This window comes from Ambystoma mexicanum, chromosome 3q (genome assembly GCF_040938575.1).
Source record: "Ambystoma mexicanum isolate Mex_15411 chromosome 3q, UKY_AmexF1_1, whole genome shotgun sequence".
NCBI lineage: Eukaryota > Metazoa > Chordata > Amphibia > Caudata > Ambystomatidae > Ambystoma > Ambystoma mexicanum.
This window is the reverse complement of record NC_090926.1, coordinates 1170260378-1170284435: the sequence shown is the minus strand read 5'-3', so window position 1 is coordinate 1170284435 and position 24058 is coordinate 1170260378. Positions and strand designations below refer to the sequence as shown.

At 45.2% G+C, this 24058-nt stretch overlaps 1 protein-coding gene across 2 annotated transcripts in view; it reads right to left on the bottom strand.

Annotated features, from left to right (window-relative positions):
• NXNL1 (nucleoredoxin like 1) overlaps positions 1-24058 on the bottom strand; it is an 82944-nt gene that overhangs the window by 5673 nt on the left and 53213 nt on the right. The window contains exon 2 of one of the 2 annotated variants that reach the window (XR_011259929.1): positions 13574-14181. Coding sequence is in view for 1 of the 2 variants with exons in the window: in XM_069604012.1 (XP_069460113.1) it covers positions 13881-14181 (301 nt within the window). In the remaining variant the exon portion in view is untranslated. Of the gene's footprint in view, positions 1-11953; positions 14182-24058 lie in introns of those variants that run through there. The other variant, XM_069604012.1, reaches the window with a different exon arrangement.

Sequence of the window (24058 nt, the reverse complement as noted above, 5' to 3'; positions counted from 1 at the left end):
CCTTGCCCCTGCACTCGTTGATTTCTGCATTCACTCTTTTATCACTGGATCTTTCCCCTCCCCTCTTAAGCACTCCCTTGTGCATCCACTCAGGAAAAAAACCTTCATCAGATCCTACCTTCCCAGCCAAATACTGCCCTATTTCCATCACCGCCTTTCTGGGCAGACTGCTGCAGAATTGGTTTTGCCCCAACTCAACTCACACACTGAACTTGTTGGGGGTCTCCACAACCATCAATCTGGATTCCGAGCATCCAGAGGCACGGAAACTGCTCTTCTGAACACCTGTGAAGAACTGCTCACATCTCTGGACTCCAACTCCTTCTACTCTTCAATCTTCCAGTGTTACGCAAATGACACACACCTCTTTTTCATACTCCCTACCGTCCCTCTTGCACCCTCCATCATCCCTGACTGCCTATCTGCCATCCAGTCCTGGTGCACCGACAATGATCTCTGCCTCAACGTCTGTAAAACTGAGATCCTTCCCATTGGGACCCCTGCTGCCTCCTTTTTCCCTTCACTGTGGCCTTCCTCTTTGGGCTCTCCCCATGCACCCTCTTCTGAAGCCAGAAACCTTGGAGTCATCGTCGACTTCTCTCTCTCCTTTCTCCCTCACACTCAGGACATTGCCAAGAAGTCCCACTTTCAGCTCTTCCTTCCCAAAGGAATTCTCCCTTTTCTCACTTTCCCCCAGAAGCTCAATGTTACCTGAGCCATGGTTCCCTCTAGGCTTGACTATTGCAATAGCCTCCTCCTGAATCTACCATCTTCCACTCTGCGACCCCTCCAGCTAATCCAGAATAGAGCAGCAAGAGTTATCCTTGGCCTTAAGCCCAGGGACCGCATCTCTCCTGCACTAAAAGGTCTTCACTGGCTCTCGGTTGCTGCACTGATTAAATTCAAGTCCCTCTGCATCATCCACAAGGTGGTCCGGTCCCGGAACCACACTATCTGTAACTTTACCTTACTAAATACTCCCCTTCTAGACCACTATGCTCCTCTGGCTCTAACTCTCTGTTTGAATGAATGCAAGGTGTGCCTGCTGCCTCTTATTGCGAAGTTCAAAGCTAAGTCCCGCCCTGTCTCAATCCCTCTTACTCAGGCAGCACCATACCTGCCTAACCTCTGGGTTTTCCCCAGAGACTCTGGGTTTTTAACCATTTCTCGGGGTTTAGTTTAGTTTAGTTTAGTTTATTATTTGTATAGCGCGCCAAACCCTGGAGTATCAGGGCGCAAACAGACATGGATATGCACAACTTAGTTACAGGTACATAGAAATCAGATGGAGGTGCAGAGATGCGCTGAGCTTGGTTACAGATATGCTCGGCTAATTGCAAGTACAGGAAAAGGGAGGAAGTGTAGACATAAACAATATTACAGCAAGCAGATATGAGCAGGGAGAGATCAAGGACAGGGGAGCAAGGAGCATGCTCCTGTTCACGTAATATATAGTTATATACAGTAATGTACAATGTGACAAGTGGACTACTTAACTGTCGTTCGCTCTCAGCCACCTAGTGAGGTTTTGTCTAAATTTTGCAAAAGGCTGAGGTTCTCTGACGTCATGGGGGAGGGAGTTCCATAACTGCGCAGCCTTAACCGGGAAGCTATTTCCTCCTATAGTGGCAAGTTTGAAGCGCGGGACTTGGAGGCAGTTTGCGTTGGCTATTCTGGTAGGTCTGGAAGAAGTCATTTTACGTAATCTATCCATGAGGTAAGGTGGAGCTTTGTTGTTGATACATTTGTGGGTGAGGGAAGCGATTTTGAGATGAATTTTGTCTACGGTGGCGAGCCATTTGTATTCTCTTCTTGTAGATGATATATGCTCGTTTCTATTCATCTTGAGTGCTGCTCTCAAAGCATTGTTCTGGAGCACTTGAATTTTGTGGATGGTCTGTTTATTAGCTCCAATGTAAAGTCCATTACAATAGTCTAATTTGGATAGTATCAAGGCTCTGGCAAGTGTAATGCAACTATCTGTGGAGAGGAATTGTTTGCTCGCTCTGATAAGTTTGCATGTATATGCTGTGGCAGAAGCTAGAGAGTTAACTTGTTTGTTAAAGTTCATGGTGGCGTCTAGGTAAAATCCTAAGGTTTTTACTTCATGAGCTACTTTTATGTTGTTCCCATCAATAATGAAGTTGTCGTAATCAGGGCTGAGTTTGGATATATAGGTAGTGGTGCCCAGGATGATAAGCTCAGTTTTATCATCGTTCAGACATAGGCCGTGTGTGGCCACCCATGCCTGAACGATGCTATAGATCCTGTTCACTAGGGCCAGGTCCTTGGCGTAGTCTCCTGAGAGCGGGAGGAGGATCTGGGTATCGTCTGCGTAGTTAGTGTAGGCGATACCCAGATGATCCATTTCATCAAAGAGAGGCTTCGTGAAGACGTTATAGAGGGTGGGTGACACACAAGACCCTTGTGGAACACCGCTTGTTATGGGGATTGGATCTGCTGAGGCTGATGGAGCGAAGACTCTCATAGTCCGATTACTCAGGAATGACTTGATCCAAATTATGGCCTCTTTTGAAAAGTGGGCTGCCGAGTCGAGGTGACTACAGAGGACTGTGTGGTCCACTAAGTCGAATGCCGCTGATAGGTCCAGGAGGAGAAGTAGGGCCGCTTGGCCGTTGTCTCTGCAATCGTCTATTTGGGCCTTAAGGTCTATTAACGCTGTCTCGGTCCCATGTTGCCGGCGGAATCCTGATTGACGGGTCTCCGGGGAAGACCCTGGAATCTCTGTTTTTTTTTGTGTTGTTTCCGGGTCCCGTCATATCCTCCAGCCGATTGGCTGCCAAAGACTGCTGCTGTAGCCAATCGGGTGGAGGTGTGGGCGGGACCCAGTAACGGCGCAAAATGTTCCTGGCCTGCAGTGCACACTTTATGAGGCCGTTGCTGGCGGCCAGCTTTTACTTACTTTTTTTTTCATACTTGCAGGATGAAGCAGCGCTGGCTGACTCCTGTCGCGACCTCATTGTGGCCCGAAGTAAGAGCCCAATGCATACGGCAAAAATACTGCTTTCAATCCGTGTCAATGGATTGACAGCTGTATTACTGGCGCGTTTATTTTGATTAAGCAAGCATTGAATCATTCCCTTTACCCAGTTTGCGTTGTTTTTCTCGCCCAATGCATCATGTCATGACACCGGATTGCAAGCACTAGGATTGCAAGCACTAGGATTGCAAGCACTATTACCGCGTTCATTTTTCTGTATTTGTTACTTAAAGGATAGTTCCGGGACTTTTTTTTTATTGTCCCTACGGTTCGGCCATGTGTTTTTAAGCATAAATCGGTTGATCGTAGGAAACTTTCCTATGGACCTTACCCGACTTTTCGTCCATTAACGCACTCGAAATCAGCCGCCATTTACTGATAATCCTATCATTTCCCCCCATCGACCTGGCTCACCTGCTTTTGCGGCACTAAATCAAATCCCCCGCCCCTGAGCCTGACATCAGCAGACGCGTACCGCCCATTTCCCAACGCCAAAGCACGTTTCGTGTCAACAATCGCTGCGCCTCAGCTAATGAAGTGTCGCCATGGAAATGGCAGGACGCCTCTTTCCTCAATAAGTATAAACACACCGTTTCACAACACACAGCAGCAGATTTTCGATTCCATTACTCTCTCTGTGTTACTTTGAGTATTCTGTGACTCGTTTCTGTGCTCTGGTCAGCTACCTTCGCCGCTTCTAGGCCTTGTGAACACCTGTACCATCTCTGTAAATTATTTTACTTTCTTTACCACACAATGGCTACAATAATGCTGTATATGTACGAGCCCGAGTACACCGAGGAAGAACTACTGGAAAGGCAAGCACGCGAAAACGATGGGGATTCGGACGGCAGTTGGGAGGACCAGTCAACAGATGAAGAGCCTGGACCATGTCGCATGGACGGCGTCTCCACCTGGTGCACGTGCAATCGGTGCAAGCTAATGCCAACTGAGGAGGAGAACTGCTGCTGCCGTGAAAATTCCGGGTGCTTGGCCTACATTTCGGAAGGCGAGCCAAGTCCGCAATGCATCACCGAGCTGCCAGAGTTCAGGGAAGCCTGCCTCTCACGGACCGTGTTGAGGATGATGATGGTGCTTATGCACGAACTTCGCGGCACTGTTCGTCCGCGTAATCCGAGTAACGAGTAAGTATACTCTGGTTGTGATGTCAGTGATGCCACTACTATTTCATGGTCGTCTCCCACATATAAAATTACATCTACATATCATTCGAATGCATGTAAATTGGTTCCATATTGTGCATTTTCTAGATAGAATTTTTTTCAAAGCAGAATGACATTTTTTACCTGAATCGACAGTGATAAGAAAGTTTTGTCATTTTAATACAGTTTGCATCTTTCATTTTCACAGGTGGTACAGGCTGGTGGCCTATCGTTGCTTCACTTGGTGGCTTCACGGGAGGCTCGGACACCGCGTTCGGAGAGTAATACCTGCCTGTGCGGTACTTGCCATTAGACAACATTTCCCCAGCGACAGTGGACAATACCGCGGATTTTCCCTGGATGTGCTGCAACCGGAACTTTACAATGTGTAATGTTTATTATTTATGTTCAATTGAAATTAAGATCTAAAATAAAACCCAACATATATTTTAACAATGGTTGTTTTGATTTTTTAAATGAATCTAGTGTGTCTCCATTGAATAGTCTTCCTGTGCCTTGTCTTGTCACACCACATGTCTCCGGCCAGCATCCTCCCTCACGCTGGCCGCCCACCTTCAATCCACATAACCGTTGAACCCATATGCAGCAGACATACATATGTTATTTTGCGGGTTGGCATCAAGCCTCCCGGCCTTGCCTCCTCCCCCAAAAATACTTACCACACCACTTTGTTCAAGCGTTGGCAATAAAAGGCTGTTGGATTTTATTGATACAAAACATGGTTATAGGTAAATAATCAATATGGTTGATCATAATAAATCATCCTTTTGGGCACCGGGTACAGAGATGACCCCCTCTGGCCCGTGCCGCCTTGCCACCACAGGCCAGCCTGCTGCTGACTAACTGCCTAGGCATCCAGGGTCTCCAGGGTGAACTGCACCCATATATTCTCCTGGGAGGGTGAGGTATTTATAAACTCACCCCCCTGCCTTCCATGTACTAGATCCTGCAGCCTGCCTCTTACATGCAGTTAGATGGCCTCTCCTTGGTGAGGCCCTGCGGCAAACGAGTCTTGTCTGCACGACCACCGCCCCAATCCACCCCCCGCCCTATCAAAGGCAGTTCGCACCGGGGTACTTGTGCTGGCAAGTGGAGCTGTCAGGGAGCGATAAAGGCCAAGAGGTGCCAAAGACCATGTACACTTCAAAGTGGTCTATAGAGCATGGGTTGTTGTTCCCATGTCTACCTCCAGACCCCGTGTCTCCTGCCAAGCATCCCCCCTCACGCTGGACGGCCCCCTGCAATCCACATAAGTGTGTCTCCATTCACGAGTCTTCCTGTGTCTTGTCTGCACGACCACCGCCCCAATCCACCCCCCACCCTATCAAAGGCAGTTCGCACCGGGGTACTTGTGCTGGCAAGTGGAGCTGTCAGGGAGCGATAAAGGCCAAGAGGTGCCAAAGACCATGTACACTTCAAAGTGGTCTATAGAGCATGGGTTGTTGTTCCCATGTCTACCTCCAGACCCCGTGTCTCCTGCCAAGCATCCCCCCTCACGCTGGACGCCCCCCTGCAAACCGCATAATGCCACGACATATACACGTCATTCATTCACAAACACACCCCTGTTTCGAATTCTTTATAACCCACTTCATATTTCTAATGAGAACTTCTTTGCGCTTTGCTAGTCAACCCGTGAAGGTGCTGGTTATCTGCTCTTCGTCTCTGTGAACTTCCGTGACCACTTCGAGGAAACTCGTCAGTTTGCAACCTGTGAACTGCTCCCTGTTCTACGACAAGAAACTACTCTGATCCCTGCATCTAACTGTTTGTTCGTCAAGGTAAGGCCATGTACCATAATCATTTTGCGTCCAATTTCTTTTCGTTCAAGACAGTACATGCAAGGAACTAGTCACATGTTCTGAGTTTAGTCAAATTATTTTTCTATTTTTTTAAAGTTATTCAAATACTTATCCGCATGTGAATAACGTGTATAGTTCCAAGAACCAAAACGAACCTTGCATTGAACCTTTTATGTGTCATTTAATTTTTTAACACATTGGTATTCATATAGAATTGTTGATCTTTACTTTTCAGAACTTTCCACAATGCCTGCCTGTTCCATTGGCGGTTGCCCTTCGAAGACCCATAAAAAATCTGAAGGTACTATAATGCATGTTTTCCCTAAGACAATAGATCAGATAAGAGAATGGGTCCGATATTGCGGATATCCACCGTCTGAGCTTGAAAGTAGAGTCCTAGAAGTCTTTGCGGACAAGAGGGGTGATCGATACCGCATCTGCAGCAGGCACTTTAGCTCAGACATGTACTCCACATCATTGCTAATAAAGAAGAACACACCGCGAGCGAAGCGAAAATTGCTCTCAACCGCTATTCCCACTCTATTCGTCCACATCCCTCCACTGGTGAGTCAAGTTTACGTATTTATCTCTCTGCCTTGCGGTAGTGTGTAGCATTAGCTAACAATAATTTCCCCATTTATGTATCCACTCAATATGAAGGCGGAAGATTCTCCATCCGTGTCGTTATTGCAGTCATCAGCCACTTCAAGCGCCTATCGGGTAATCTTACTTAGCTATTCTGCCACTGACTTGTTTTAGGCATGTAAATCAATAGTTTTAATTTATCGTGTAATTATTTTACCTAATGGTACACCCTTGTACTCGTCCTCTAGTCTTTGTTTTCAGTTATAATTATTGTTATCCAAAATAATGCAAGCACTGTCTTTCAGGGAGATGCTGAGGAGTCCAACGCATTGACGACAACCGTTGATGTCACTCAGATGCTCGAGGTACGTTTCCGGACAGTTCCATCGATGGAGATCATCAGATCTTGCATTCTTGTAGCGTGATTGTTACACACAATGTTTCTTTCGTTTTTAGCCATTGATATGTCCTTCTGTCGTCGCCCTCCTATGTGTCTTCTTTTTTCAATATTGTGTTCATTAATAATGAAAGTCCTATGTTTCAGGGAGTCGATGGAGCATTAGTCCAAGAAGAAGGGGGAGCATGCAGTTACGGGTCGGCGCAACAGCTTGCAGAAGTGTGCACCGCAGTTACATCGTCCCTTGATGTTCTTATGCATTTCGAGGTATGGATACTGACAGTTCGATCAAGCGAAATCATATGACGTGATTACATCGGCTATACTTCCTTCTTTATTAATGCAAGTACTATGTTTCAGGGAGATGACGGAGCTTCTTCTACAAGAACATCACCCCTAGTAGTTGATGCAGATCTCTGGGTGGTGACACTTCCAACGATCGAGCAAATCGAATCATATTTAGATATCCATTATTTATTTTAGACAACTGATCATTTGTGCAGGTCTATTTAGATGAGCCGTTGACGCCTGCACAAAGTTTATGTTCTTTTTAACAAAATAGAAAACCATACTAATGCAATTACTGTGTTTCAGGGAGTTACTGAAGCATCATCTTCAATAATATCATCAATGGAAGTCTATGAGGAGCCCGAGGTATGGATCTTGACAGTTCCATCTAACTAGATCAACAATGCGTGAATAATTGTCGTTTGAATGTTCTACACAAAGCGTTCATTCGTGTTTTGCTATTGAGATGTACGTGGGTATTGGTCCCCAAGTACATTTTGTGTTTTCAATATTATTATACATACTAATGAAAGTTCTATGTTTCAGGGAGTCGATGGAGCGTCAGTGCGTGATGGATGTGCTTATCATGAAAATATAGTCGTTGCAGCGCAAGAGGAAGTGGAGACATGCACGCACGAGTCGGAGCAACAGCGTCCTGATGTTGAAGTTCGAGGCAAGAAAGTTTCAAAGAAAAGAAAGCAAAAGAAGGTTAGTGTCCTGGTCACTATATTATGTTGTTTTTCACTGTTAATAGTTCAATGCTGTAAGTTGTGTTTAAACTGAACATCCCTTTTCCAATCTGTCCTCTAGTTGCGAGTGGGTGTACGCACTAGATCTACACAGACAGTGAAGCGAACGAGAGATGTTGCTTGTCAAACCTTTTGGCAGGGACTTGAGACTGGAGATGCATCGTGCCAATGGGAAGAATATGAAGTGATTGACAACGGAGCTATACCACCACCAGCCATTGATAGTGAATGTCCTCCTGGTAGTTCGGATGCAGTCGGAGATCAATTCACAGAATCCACACCCGCAAAAACTAAGACCGCAAGAAAGTTGAAGAAATTGTTTTATTCACCCATCGCCGGAGAAGGAACAGATGTTGCAATGGAAGAGAATGAAGTGGACGACAATGAAACACCATCAATATCACTGAACATAGCGGAAGACGATATCAGAGATTCTACCTTTCATGTGAGTGACATGTCCTCAACGTTACAGGCCGAACCAGCTGGGATGCAGAGTGACCGTATAAGGAAAGAGGCCAAATTCATTGTATTCGATAGTTGTTTGATTGATATTATTATTCGGATGAAATGTGGGCATTCGGTTGGTGGGGAAGTATGTGGGGAGCCATTGATTAATGTGACTCGTGCAATTCGAGGCACTAACCTTAAAATACATGCCACCTGTACAAAATATCATCCTTTCTCATGGTCTGCACAACCCATGCTGGGGCAACTGCCAGCAGGCAATCTACTTTGTGCAGCGGCCGCACTTTTTAGTGGTTCAAGTTTTAAAAAGTTAGTCTTTCTTTCAGTTTGTGGGAATCCATTTCATTGCGAAAACTCAGTTCTACAAATACCAAACCGATTATCTATTTCCAGCCATTAGCGAAGCTTGGAGAATGGAAAAAATGTCTATTGATAGTACATTCGCGGGCAAACGGTTCAGGCTAGCCGGTGATGGACAGTGCGACAGCCCAGGATTTTCAGCCAAGTACTGCACCTACCACTTTCAGGACATGGAAAGTAAGAAAATTGTGAGTTCGGTGGTCGTGCAGGTGTCACAAAGTACATCCTCAGTGGCCATGGAGAAAGTTGGCTTTGTAGCATCATTGCAAGAACTACAATCGCGGGGAATGGTGATCGACCTGATAGCCACGGACAGACACGTTTCAATTGCCAAGACAATGAGAGAAGAGTACAAAAATATAAATCACCAATTTGACGTTTGGCATCTTGCAAAAACAATCAATAAAAAAATGTCGGCTGCAGGTAAAAAAAAAGATATGCAAGGTATTTCACAGTGGTCCAAGTCAATCAGCAACCATCTTTGGTGGAGCTCAAAAACATGTGGAGGGTCGTTGGAAATTCTACTGGAAAAATGGCGGTCAGTAATGCTACACTGTAGCAACGTTCACCGCTGGACCACAAACCAACATTTCCACAATTGTGAACATGGCCATTTGTCCACAGAGGAGGCACGGAAGAAGAAGTGGTTGATTCCTTCATCACCCACTCACAAAGCCATTGAAAAGATTGTATTTGATAAAACTATAACAAGAGATTTGAGGGGACTCACGGAATTCTGCCACACAGGAGATTTGGAGGTGTTCCACAATATGTGCCTAAAGTACAGGCCAAAACGATTGCATTTTGGCATGGAGGGCATGATAAATCGGACTCTTCTAGCGGTCTTGGCACATAACCATAATGTTGGCCGTCAACAAAGTAGGACGACCGGAACTTTAGGGACGCTTCGCTACAATAAGGCCTTCACTAAAAGAAGTAAACAATGGGTGATCAAACCAGTGTTTGAGGATATGCAATATGAGTTTATTGAGAGACTTATTGTTGATATCCTAGATAGGCACATACATGGAGTTGTGAACGAACCTGTGCAGGGGACAACTGCATTGCCACCCAACATTGCCTCTGTTCCATGTCCACCTAAAGCAGAGCTCATTGAGAAATACACATCACGGTTTAAATGATTGTAATTTGACTGTCTGTTCTCTCGAGTCTCCTCATGTCGCAGGCCCATTGAATATGTGTAGCTATGTATTGTGTAAATAAAAGTGATTGCTCAGTGTACATGCAATGTGTCTCTCCACCCTTGTTCATTTGCGCATTAAATTAAACCAAACAGTAATATAAATCATTTTTCATAAAATATAGAATGTCTCCGTATTTATGGTTCGCTGGGGCTGCAAATGCACGCAGACAAAATGCAAAGATGGAGTGTAAATTTCAAGTCCTGTGAGATGGCCTTACACTGAATGTAGCTAACTAGGAATGTGTGCTCGTTCAAAGTGAAGGTCAGCTGCTTTGATTTTTTGCTCGGGTGCCGGAATGGCCCACGACTCAGTATAAGGTTCTATTGTTATTTGACCTTGACAGGCCGGGACCATCCCGAAAGACTTCTTTTTGGGGGTGTGGGGCAAACGTAAGAAACGATAATGAATATAATTTCAGAAACGAAAGCCATTTAATGTTCGTTCATTAGAAGAAATAACGTCGGCATAGAAGGAGTGGTATTTCGGGGCTGCCCTACGCACAGACACAATGGAAAATGCAAATATAATGTAAGTAACTCTTTAGATGCGTTTATACCGCAATTTAATTACTATACAGTAGCTTTAAAGACGGGTTAAGTTGTACTTGTTCGTTCTATGTGGCATATTGTTTTGTACCGCGCACTATCTTGAGGAGAACCATCTCCTTTTACGGAAGCACCTCAAAACCTTCCTCTTTGCTTCTGCTTTCTCTCTCACTCTCCCCTGCTACAACTGGTCCACTGTCTGCGACCTCGGTCCTGGGCCCTTCCACTCTCCACCTGCACTGCCTCCCTGTCAACCCCTGCACTGGGGGACTGTCTCAGTATCCTACAGCCCCCCCTTGACGTATAATACCCAGTTGCACTGTCCTAGCTATGAAATAATTTCCCGACCTAATATATAAAATGAATAATTTTAATAAAGATCTGATGGTGAGACTAATTTCATTTTTTATGTTTTTAAAACAGGTACATCCTTCATTATTGTATGTGTCACAAGTACCAGACACCGGCGGATGGCTTTTACAACCGCCAGTTGCTTCTCCGCGTGAACAACGTTACCACCCTGACCATTTTATGGGACGATCGCCAAGTACAAGTATGCCCTTACGCGGTACTAACGGCTAGATGCAACATACAGACCGTTGTGGTGGCCTAGTGCCTCGTTGTTGGAACAGCCATGCGATTATCAGTGCGACCGAAGAGCTTATTTTATCGTAAACCAACACCCTGTGTACTGCACACGAACATCGCTTGCCTCAAGACAAACTATTTTGGATCGAGAGCAAAGAAAAATGCAAATCGCTGAATATTCTCTAAACATTTGATGTCCAATAAATGTACTTTGCCAAATGTACAATCTTGCCGTTTGCTTTTAAACCACAGTTTCATATTCCGAATTGTGGCGCTGTATTGTGAGATGATCTAAGACCCTGTGTACAGCAAAGGAACATCGCGTGCCTCAAAACAAACTTTTTGGAACGTGAGCAAATAAAAATGCAAATCGCTGAATATTCTCTAAACATTTGATGTCAAATAAATGTACTTTACCAAATTTACAATCTTGCGGTTTGATTTAAAAGTACAGTTTCATATTCCGAGTTGTGGCGCGTTGTGTTGTGAGCTGATCTGTGTTGGTTTCCGGGTTCTGTGTGGAGTCGCGTAGAAGACGCATGGGCGCGTTTGCCTACGCAGCACAGTCACGTCACGGATAGAGGCGGGGAATATGAATGTTTTGATAAAGTCTGTTTCAGGGGCGGGGGATTTGATTTAGTGCCGCAAAAGCAGGTGAGCCAGGTCGATGGGGGGAAATGATAGGATTATCAGAAAATGGCAGCTGATTTGGAGTGCGTTAATGGACGAAAAGTCGGGTAAGGTCCATAGGAAAGTTTTCTACGATCTACCGATTTATGCTTAAAAACACATGGCCGAACCGTAGGGACAATAAAAAAAAAGTCCCGGAACCATCCTTTAATCCTGTGTTTCTGGGGTACAGACGTGTAACATACTGAAACATATCTGCAGACACGGAAATATACAAGGTTGATGCAGCAAGAAAAGAAAATGTTCATCAGCGCGTGTTACTTTGCAAGGCCATCAAAGACAAATAAGGCGAGACGTAGGTTACGTGACACTGACATGATGTAACCATGCCATCAGCTGACCTGGGTTTCTGACCAGGTTAATGAATTGTGAATTAAAGAGGACCTCGGGGTTGCACCACAGCCATCGTGTTTGCAGGCTGGACACCTCACCACTGCATTATATAACCTCATGAAAAAAAAAACAACAAGGTGAAATGCCCTATTTCGGTACTGCAAGTTCCAGGGAAAACCTTTGTATTGGTTCTTGGAGTTTAAAACATGCGCACATGTTAATGTTATCTGATGGATTATGGGTTTTGGTTTATGATTTCATTTATTGCATTCCACTGTAAAGGGCAAACTGCAAGCATGTTTCTAATGACAGCTACAACAACCGAGTTTACCTTTGTGACAGGTGGGCGGGGTGTATGGGCGGAGCCGTGTACAAATGGGTGGAGTCAGGAGTAATAAATGGATAACAGGAGTCTCGCAATGGCCCTGTAATGGGAGATTTTTTTCCTAATATCCCCAACAGCTGCATGGAATGCAGGAGGCTCTATCGACTTTTTCTCTCCGCACACGCTCTGGGAGTAGCGCTAGGGGAAATACCGTTGCTCCCTGGCTGAAATTGAGGCTCTGTCTGGCACACATCCATTACCAGAGAACTTCTGTTAGATGGAGGCTATGGGAGGCTTTATTTAATCAACACCAATCCCTCATAGCATCATAGCAGTACAGCAAGCAGGAGGCTTGGGCCATTTTCATGTTCTCTTCTCTGTCTGTGGAGAGGGACGTAGCAGGACCGCTTTCTGTACACCATGCAATCCTGCATGAGCGCTCTTACCCCGTGAGAAGGGAACCCAGATCAACAAGTAGCGTCCAACCTGGGACAGCAAGCAGGCCTCGGGCAGTCCTTAAGGGGCTCAGAAGAAGACCTCTTCACCTCAATTCTTCTGAGCCGCTAGCCTTCCTGCTCCAATGGAGCTTTCATTGCTGCTGTTTCTTAAGTAAGGCTCAGACCATAGTTCAGGGCCACCAAAGGGGGGTCCATCACACCTGTCACGGCTTTGCAAAGTTTCTAAGTTACAAGCTACTAGCAAGGTATAACTAAGTCACCTGCCCCCTCATTTCTCTACATGGGCAAAGCACACCATTTCTTACTCGCCAAGAGGCAATTTTCACTCACCAATGGCTAGTGCATATTTTGAGGCTTCGAGGTGTCCCCGGACAGGGGTCACAGCAAGTGATGTGTCTCACTTCCTACTTCCTGTGCGCAAACACTTTACAAACAAGAAATAAAACAACTCTACGAGCATAAACACAACAAAAAATCACATTAACATGCATTGCCTTTTGGTACAAATTGTCAGTATTTAAGCAGAATCTACATGTTATGACCATTCCCTAATTACGAGGTTTCATTTTTTCGCACGTGTATATTACAAATATATTACATTATTTCCAGATGGGGTGGGATGGGGGCAGGTAAGCCAAGCCGTCTGCGGAGATGCCTATCCTGGACGCTCTTGTCCCAAAGTCTCTGCTCCCTTCTGGAAGACATTCTCTCATAACACATGAGCTGTTTAAGTTTGAATTGATCAATAATAATAATAATATTTAAATACACAGATAATACAGTGACTTCAGTTTTCCTTGAGGTTTTGGAATTCAGAATTGAGATCTCAGTCCTGTGAGCCACTATGGAAATCATGAATGATATGATATAAGTAATTTATAACGCGCCTGTATACAAGTGAAGAGTTAGAATAGTCCCTTATTGTCTTCCTCATCCTCGTCCCCTCGACCTTCCTTCTTCTTTTTCTCTAGCTTGTACTTCAGGCGACGCATTGGATCCGTAAAGCTCCTGCTGACATGTTCATCGAAGAAATCCGCGGCCAGGAAGTTGCGGTCGATGACGTCAGCCACTTCCTGCCAGTTCTTAAACGCTGCTGGTCCCAGGCGTTTGATCTCGTCCACGGCGTTCCACGAGATGACCTGACCGCTGGGCTTCAGCACCACCACGGTGGGTAGGTCCTCCACAGCGAACATGCCCTCGAGCTCCCTGGGAGAGAGAAAGAAGAACAAGGTGGTATCAGTTTCTGACATGCCTCCCAAGCAAACATGGCTCCCAAGCAAAGATGGCTTCCAATGACATCAATATTAAAGAACAAGCAATCACCAGCTATTGGGAAAGTCTCTCTGGCTAATGTGGCCACCTACTCCATGATGATGAAACGAACATCAAGCTACTACCATATCTTTGGAAGACTGATATGAAGTTAATATCAGTTCTTCAGATAACTTCCAAAGGAAAATCCGATTTAGATGTCGGGTGACAGAACTAACTTCCGGTTCTTAGGAAGGCTTTGATGAAAAATATGATGTCCAGGTCTCAGTAGTAGAGCTCCAGATATTATTTGAAGGTGGGAGTATTTTACTCCTTATTCTAATAGTTAAGTACAATTTCAGCAGTTAAAATGAGTTGTATCCTTCACAAAAGAGTAGAGTTTGTGACATCCAGCCCAGGCATACACAAAGATTAAATGGTATGTAAACCATTATCCTGCAGCAATGGTCCACAATGCAGCAGAAGAGCGCGTCTTTCTCACAATTAAGAGATAATGCACAGGGTGGAGAACCACAAGCACGTCTCACAAATGGGTCAGATGAGCACTGGTGCTGTTAGCATCACTTGCCTGCAAAGAATAGGAATAGGCCGAAAAGCAATACAGGACATTTAATGCTTCGCTCGCACAGAACAGGTCAGCTTGAGTAGGAGAACTGTAGGGTTCCCTCATGGAGACAGAAAAGGCAAACCAGGGCAGCGTCAATACAAGCTTTCATCCTGTAGAACGGGGGCATCAGTGCCAGTTAAGGCAAGGGTAGGAGATTCCTGCACATCCAACAGATAAGGAATGGGTCTCTGCAGTGGAAGCTCCCCTCACATACAACATAGGCTGCAGGAGCGTACACATTCCCTATCCTGAGGCAGAAAAGGAAAGCCATGGACCTCAATGGATCATGCTTTCCTCATACAGCAGAATGTCTTTGGCCCAAAAATAAACCTTACCAGCACTTAACACTCACACAAGCTAAGAACGCCTATTTTTAAACACTAATTTCTTCTCAATCTAACTCCCCTGATTGCAGCAACAAATGGTTGGGGGTGGGGGAGTGGTGGTTACACAACTGGAGGGAAAATTACACATAAATGGGAAACTTTCTGCTGATTAAACTTGTCCCGGAATGTGAACACACGATCCACACGATAATCTTGTTCGTCTCTGTAAAACGTTCTAATTTTTCTCAATTTTATCCTAGTCCTTTATTAAGGACCTTTTGTTCAACCTCTGTTAGACTGTAATCAGACAGGTTCACTAGAAGCGACTCCCGCTTTGGGTGTATTTTTGCGGGAGTCATCAATGAATTCTTCACTCAGCTCCCGAGTGAATCGTATATCACTTTCTGATCCCTTAGAGTGTGTATTATGATTATACAAAAAAGGTAGCAGGCGCCCCTCTCTCGAAAGAACAAGGCATGATAACCTGTTCAGTGGTTATTAACCACATTGAGAGTTCGCAGCCATTGCTTTTTGCTCACTGTACCTTCACAGATGGGAAATATCCATTTGCATATCAGTCTTTGTCCCGCCCACAAGGGCAGTCCAGCACCGAAATACTATGGCAATTCCTCTCTGAACAAGAGTACCATCAGCAACCCCATACACGTGTTTCAGCCTTGTTGGGCATCATCAGTGAGGTGAAGCTGAGCCTCTCTAAGCACAGTGAGCAGGGAGTCCACGTCTGGTTGCCCCCGGGTAACCTAGGGTGACCAACCCCAAGTTCCTTTCAAAAATACAAAAAAGGTAGCAGGCGCCCCTCTCTCGAAAGAACAAGGCATGATAACCTGTTCAGTGGTTATTAACCACATTGAGAGTTCGCAGCCATTGCTTTTTGCTGCTCACTGTACCTTCACAGATGGGAAATATCCATTTGCATATCAGTCTTTGTCCCGCCCACAAGGGCAGTCCAGCACCGAAATACTATGGCAATTCCTCTCTGAACAAGAGTACCATCAGCAACCCCATACACGTGTTTCAGCCTTGTTGGGCATCATCAGTGCGGTGAAGCTGAGCCTCTCTAAGCACAGTGAGCAGGGAGTCCACGTCTGGTTGCCCCCGGGTAACCTAGGGTGACCAACCCCAAGTTCCTTTCAAAAATACAAAAAAGGTAGCAGGCGCCCCTCTCTCGAAAGAACAAGGCATGATAACCTGTTCAGTGGTTATTAACCACATTGAGAGTTCGCAGCCATTGCTTTTTGCTCACTGTACCTTCACAGATGGGAAATATCCATTTGCATATCAGTCTTTGTCCCGCCCACAAGGGCAGTCCAGCACCGAAATACTATGGCAATTCCTCTCTGAACAAGAGTACCATCAGCAACCCCATACACGTGTTTCAGCCTTGTTGGGCATCATCAGTGAGGTGAAGCTGAGCCTCTCTAAGCACAGTGAGCAGGGAGTCCACGTCTGGTTGCCCCCGGGTAACCTAGGGTGACCAACCCCAAGTTCCTTTCAAAAATACAAAAAAGGTAGCAGGCGCCCCTCTCTCGAAAGAACAAGGCATGATAACCTGTTCAGTGGTTATTAACCACATTGAGAGTTCGCAGCCATTGCTTTTTGCTCACTGTACCTTCACAGATGGGAAATATCCATTTGCATATCAGTCTTTGTCCCGCCCACAAGGGCAGTCCAGCACCGAAATACTATGGCAATTCCTCTCTGAACAAGAGTACCATCAGCAACCCCATACACGTGTTTCAGCCTTGTTGGGCATCATCAGTGAGGTGAAGCTGAGCCTCTCTAAGCACAGTGAGCAGGGAGTCCACGTCTGGTTGCCCCCAGGTAACCTAGGGTGACCAACCCCAAGTTCCTTTCAAAAATACAAAAAAGGTAGCAGGCGCCCCTCTCTCGAAAGAACAAGGCATGATAACCTGTTCAGTGGTTATTAACCACATTGAGAGTTCGCAGCCATTGCTTTTTGCTCACTGTACCTTCACAGATGGGAAATATCCATTTGCATATCAGTCTTTGTCCCGCCCACAAGGGCAGTCCAGCACCGAAATACTATGGCAATTCCTCTCTGAACAAGAGTACCATCAGCAACCCCATACACGTGTTTCAGCCTTGTTGGGCATCATCAGTGAGGTGAAGCTGAGCCTCTCTAAGCACAGTGAGCAGGGAGTCCACGTCTGGTTGCCCCGGGTAACCTAGGGTGACCAACCCCAAGTTCCTTTCAAAAATACAAAAAAGGTAGCAGGCGCCCCTCTCTCGAAAGAACAAGGCATGATAACCTGTTCAGTGGTTATTAACCACATTGAGAGTTCGCAGCCATTGCTTTTTGCTGCTCACTGTACCTTCACAGATGGGAAATATCCATTTGCATATCAGTCTTTGTCCCGCCCACAAGGGCAGTCCAGCACCGAAATACTATGGCAATTCCTCTCTGAACAAGAGTACCATCAGCAACCCCATACACGTGTTTCAGCCTTGTTGGGCATCATCAGTGCGGTGAAGCTGAGCCTCTCTAAGCACAGTGAGCAGGGAGTCCACGTCTGGTTGCCCCCGGGTAACCTAGGGTGACCAACCCCAAGTTCCTTTCAAAAATACAAAAAAGGTAGCAGGCGCCCCTCTCTCGAAAGAACAAGGCATGATAACCTGTTCAGTGGTTATTAACCACATTGAGAGTTCGCAGCCATTGCTTTTTGCTCACTGTACCTTCACAGATGGGAAATATCCATTTGCATATCAGTCTTTGTCCCGCCCACAAGGGCAGTCCAGCACCGAAATACTATGGCAATTCCTCTCTGAACAAGAGTACCATCAGCAACCCCATACACGTGTTTCAGCCTTGTTGGGCATCATCAGTGAGGTGAAGCTGAGCCTCTCTAAGCACAGTGAGCAGGGAGTCCACGTCTGGTTGCCCCCGGGTAACCTAGGGTGACCAACCCCAAGTTCCTTTCAAAAATACAAAAAAGGTAGCAGGCGCCCCTCTCTCGAAAGAACAAGGCATGATAACCTGTTCAGTGGTTATTAACCACATTGAGAGTTCGCAGCCATTGCTTTTTGCTCACTGTACCTTCACAGATGGGAAATATCCATTTGCATATCAGTCTTTGTCCCGCCCACAAGGGCAGTCCAGCACCGAAATACTATGGCAATTCCTCTCTGAACAAGAGTACCATCAGCAACCCCATACACGTGTTTCAGCCTTGTTGGGCATCATCAGTGAGGTGAAGCTGAGCCTCTCTAAGCACAGTGAGCAGGGAGTCCACGTCTGGTTGCCCCCAGGTAACCTAGGGTGACCAACCCCAAGTTCCTTTCAAAAATACAAAAAAGGTAGCAGGCGCCCCTCTCTCGAAAGAACAAGGCATGATAACCTGTTCAGTGGTTATTAACCACATTGAGAGTTCGCAGCCATTGCTTTTTGCTCACTGTACCTTCACAGATGGGAAATATCCATTTGCATATCAGTCTTTGTCCCGCCCACAAGGGCAGTCCAGCACCGAAATACTATGGCAATTCCTCTCTGAACAAGAGTACCATCAGCAACCCCATACACGTGTTTCAGCCTTGTTGGGCATCATCAGTGAGGTGAAGCTGAGCCTCTCTAAGCACAGTGAGCAGGGAGTCCACGTCTGGTTGCCCCCGGGTAACCTAGGGTGACCAACCCCAGGTTCCTTAACTATTTGTTAAGGAACCTGGGATTGGTCACCCTAGGTCTCCTGGGGGCAACCAGACGTGGTCTCCCTCTCACTGTGCTTAGAGAGGCATCAGCTTCACCTCACTGATGATCCCCAACAAGGGTGAAACACGTGTATGGGGTTGCTGGTGGTACTCTCGTTCAGATTGGAATTGCCATTGTATTTCGGTGCTGGACTGCCCCTGGGCAGGACAAAGACTGATATGCAAATGGATATTTCCCATCTGTGAAAGGCACAGTGAGTAAAAGCAGTGGCTGCGAACTCTCAAGTGGTTAATAACCACTGAACAGGTTATCATGTCTGTTCTTGCGAGAGAGGGGCGCCCGCTACCTTTGTAAAACTATTTGTTAAGGAACCTGGGATTGGTAACCCTAGGTCTCCTGGGGGCAACCAGACGTGGTCTCCCTCTCACTGTGCTTAGAGAGGCATCAGCTTCACCTCACTGATGATCCCCAACAAGGGTGAAACACGTGTATGGGGTTGCTGGTGGTACTCTCGTTCAGATTGGAATTGCCATTGTATTTCGGTGCTGGACTGCCCCTGGGCAGGACAAAGACTGATATGCAAATGGATATTTCCCATCTGTGAAAGGCACAGTGAGTAAAAGCAGTGGCTGCGAACTCTCAAGTGGTTAATAACCACTGAACAGGTTATCATGTCTGTTCTTGCGAGAGAGGGGCGCCCGCTACCTTTGTAAAACTATTTGTTAAGGAACCTGGGATTGGTAACCCTAGGTCTCCTGGGGGCAACCAGACGTGGTCTCCCTCTCACTGTGCTTAGAGAGGCATCAGCTTCACCTCACTGATGATCCCCAACAAGGGTGAAACACGTGTATGGGGTTGCTGGTGGTACTCTCGTTCAGATTGGAATTGCCATTGTATTTCGGTGCTGGACTGCTCCTGGGCAGGACAAAGACTGATATGCAAATGGATATTTCCCATCTGTGAAAGGCACAGTGAGTAAAAGCAGTGGCTGCGAACTCTCAAGTGGTTAATAACCACTGAACAGGTTATCATGTCTGTTCTTGCGAGAGAGGGGCGCCCGCTACCTTTGTAAAACTATTTGTTAAGGAACCTGGGATTGGTAACCCTAGGTCTCCTGGGGGCAACCAGACGTGGTCTCCCTCTCACTGTGCTTAGAGAGGCATCAGCTTCACCTCACTGATGATCCCCAACAAGGGTGAAACACGTGTATGGGGTTGCTGGTGGTACTCTCGTTCAGATTGGAATTGCCATTGTATTTCGGTGCTGGACTGCCCCTGGGCAGGACAAAGACTGATATGCAAATGGATATTTCCCATCTGTGAAAGGCACAGTGAGTAAAAGCAGTGGCTGTGAACTCTCAAGTGGTTAATAACCACTGAACAGGTTATCATGTCTGTTCTTGCGAGAGAGGGGCGCCCGCTACCTTTGTAAAACTATTTGTTAAGGAACCTGGGATTGGTAACCCTAGGTCTCCTGGGGGCAACCAGACGTGGTCTCCCTCTCACTGTGCTTAGAGAGGCATCAGCTTCACCTCACTGATGATCCCCAACAAGGGTGAAACACGTGTATGGGGTTGCTGGTGGTACTCTCGTTCAGATTGGAATTGCCATTGTATTTCGGTGCTGGACTGCCCCTGGGCAGGACAAAGACTGATATGCAAATGGATATTTCCCATCTGTGAAAGGCACAGTGAGTAAAAGCAGTGGCTGCGAACTCTCAAGTGGTTAATAACCACTGAACAGGTTATCATGTCTGTTCTTGCGAGAGAGGGGCGCCCGCTACCTTTGTAAAACTATTTGTTAAGGAACCTGGGATTGGTAACCCTAGGTCTCCTGGGGGCAACCAGACGTGGTCTCCCTCTCACTGTGCTTAGAGAGGCATCAGCTTCACCTCACTGATGATCCCCAACAAGGGTGAAACACGTGTATGGGGTTGCTGGTGGTACTCTCGTTCAGATTGGAATTGCCATTGTATTTCGGTGCTGGACTGCCCCTGGGCAGGACAAAGACTGATATGCAAATGGATATTTCCCATCTGTGAAAGGCACAGTGAGTAAAAGCAGTGGCTGCGAACTCTCAAGTGGTTAATAACCACTGAACAGGTTATCATGTCTGTTCTTGCGAGAGAGGGGCGCCCGCTACCTTTGTAAAAAAATGTATTATGATTATGCCTCCCTAAAGTTGGCCCCTGCCAGTGCTTTTCGCTGCATTTTCCCGGTGCTTTTCGGCATTTACCTTACCATCCATAGATTGCGGAGTGTAGGTGTTCGGATGTGACACCCGCAAGTTGTTTTGCCGTGGAATTAATTTGGGATTGCGAGTACTGAGTGACTCGTGGATCCTAGTAGAAGCTCCATTCAGAGATCTAAGGTAAGTGGATTCATCATTCATTCATTCATTCATTCATTCAATATTTTATTAGTAGAGCACCCCGCACACTGTGACAGAGACCCTGAGAGAGCTCCTAATTTTCAAAGCAACAGTTAGTTGCCCCGAGCATTTCATTTTAAACATGTGACCTACTAGACAACTACTGAAAGGCTCTGTCTTTGTCCTTTTTTACTGCAGCTGGTGGCTGTGAATTTACCCCTTGGAGATTGCAACACTTATTTAGGATCCTTACAAGATCACCTCAAGAACTGACCTAGCTCCATTTACTGGTCGCGATAGGTAAGGAGATCGTCGTGAACGTCATTAACGACCTTTATGTATTTCTGTCTGTGGAGCTCTTATAGTTACTTGCGAGAGCCTGATCGAATGCATGTTCACTTAACAGATAATTGTGAAGGCGGAGACGCACCTTTGAGTACCCGTCCATTCCACCACAGATTCTTCATATTATTTGGGAACATACCTCTCCATTCATTACCAAGAGGTCATTTATGAATGTGGATCTTGCTATAAAGAAATCCTTTTTTAAATAAACTCCTTTTACATATAGAAATAAGAAATGTGGCATGCAGAAACGTTTTTAAGATTAAGACATGGATGGTGACTGGTTGCTTCAGTTAGTCTGATACAATTAATATGTATTTTCCAGATAATTGCGTTCATTTAGGGACTGTTGTGATACTGGAGAAAGGTAGCCGAACCCAATATTTAATCCAGACTACAACCACTCCAACGCGAGGTAAAGACTTCCTTTCTTTAGCCTTGTGTTTTGCAGATTTGCTCTGCCTAGTTACTAAGTACCCAATGGGCTTATACTTTGTTTTTATCCTTCACCAATAGCACTTCCAGCATAAATGTGCTAATAATGGCGTTTTTTGGAAAGACGATCTTAGATTAAACCATAAAGTTCAAGTGGCCAATTGAGAAACCCTCCTGAAGAAAGTTTGAGATGAAAGATAGAGAACTGAAACATGTCGAGGCAGAAAACTAGTAATTTGAGATACTAGATATGTATTGAGATTTTTGCTGATCATACTTCATTTCTAAATGTCAAATAAATCTTTAGTCTGAAGTAAACTGATGTGATTAATATACCAGTAATGAACTGCTGCTATTAGATCATTAGCCTTTTTTGGTGTAACTAGCACTTTATTTTTATAATGTACTATTTTTTATTGTGTATATGTGTATTTTATGGATTATTGAATAAAATGAATATATTTTTGAAATATTAATTGATTTCTGGTAGTGCTGTTGTGTATAAGGGAAGACTGGGTTTGCTCTCACACTGCGCACACAGTATCAAATAGAAAGCACAATTTGCTGATTATATTAAGTGATTTTAATCAACAAGGTTGCAGCCTGACACGTGTTTCGAGCTTCATGCTCTTCTACTGAGGCTGGTTGGACATAATTTTGATAAAAATAATTATTACACAAATCCAAAATCAATAATAAAGGTAGAACAAAAACCCAGACCCGAAACACATGGAGCAGGTAGGGTGTACCAACCAGATTACAATCATAACAACCACAATGCCATAGCAATTGAATAGAAAGTTACCAGAGAATACATTTGAATTAAACATAAGGTAAAAAGCATATTACCAATGGAGTGCGGCATTGGTTGTCAAAGGATATCAGGTTAATAAAGAGAAATAGAAAAATAAATAAAAAAACATTAATTGAGGAAAGAGGATTGCAATGGTGATCAGCCAAAAAGTACATGGGTAAAGCCCAAATTGCATAGGGGTACCTTGATCTTGGTCAATCTGCAAATCTCGTGCTAATGGAAATAATTGCGCAATTAATTGAATTGAAAATAAGTCAAAGGTTGGGTAGAAATCCATAAAAAGCATAAAATGCGAGAAAAAAAACGTTGCCAAGAGTAAAAGGCTTACCAGGTATTGAACCTTAATTAGAAATGAAAAGTAATACGTGGGCTCCCTATTAAACAAGAACATTTTGAGCGCCTGTTAGCAGATCTGACGAGCAAAAATAGCACATAATTAAAATGAAAAAGTAAAGGCAACATACCAATAACTTGCAGTTGCACGGAGAACGTTTTAGTAAAATAGAGCAATGCTGAAATATGGCCGGAATCCAAGTGGTAAACATCTCGTAATGAAAAAGAAGAGCAAAAGAGAGACATCAATTAGCAAATTGGATGTTGCCTCCGGCGATCGTCTAGACTAACACGGAATTGATTTAGGTCCCCGTATAGGCTAGGGTTAATCTGCAAACTAACTGAGCGATGACTTACCAACACATCCGCTGCTCAATGAAATGAGTGGAGCCGCTCGCGTGAGGTTCTGTGTCCATAATTGAATGGAACAGAGAAGGGCGGCAACAGCGAAGAAGCCCGTATGCCGACGAATTAAGAGTATGGCAAGGGGGCCGCCATGTTAAACTAGTGTTGTACTCTGCAATTGTGCAAGAGAATAGTAATGGAAAAGATGGTATGTGAAAATGTGGCAATAGCCACTGGTAATATTTAGAAGTATAATCGACCAGACAATGGAGGAAAACATTTGACTGGATAAATAGTTAGGAGCATCGTGTACGTACAGACGTTATAATATGAGTGCTGAATATAAACAAGCCCGTGGGATGCACATATGGAAGTGACAGCTAGGACATACGGAGAAGGGACGGGTCCGTGTTATGAACATTTGATTAAAGACATTTGATACAAGTGACGGGCTCTGGAGCCAACATGCAAGAGGAGGACCCAATTAGCGAATCCTACCCCGAATCTGTGATAGTTAATAATTACATGAATGAATCAAAAATAAAGGTTAAA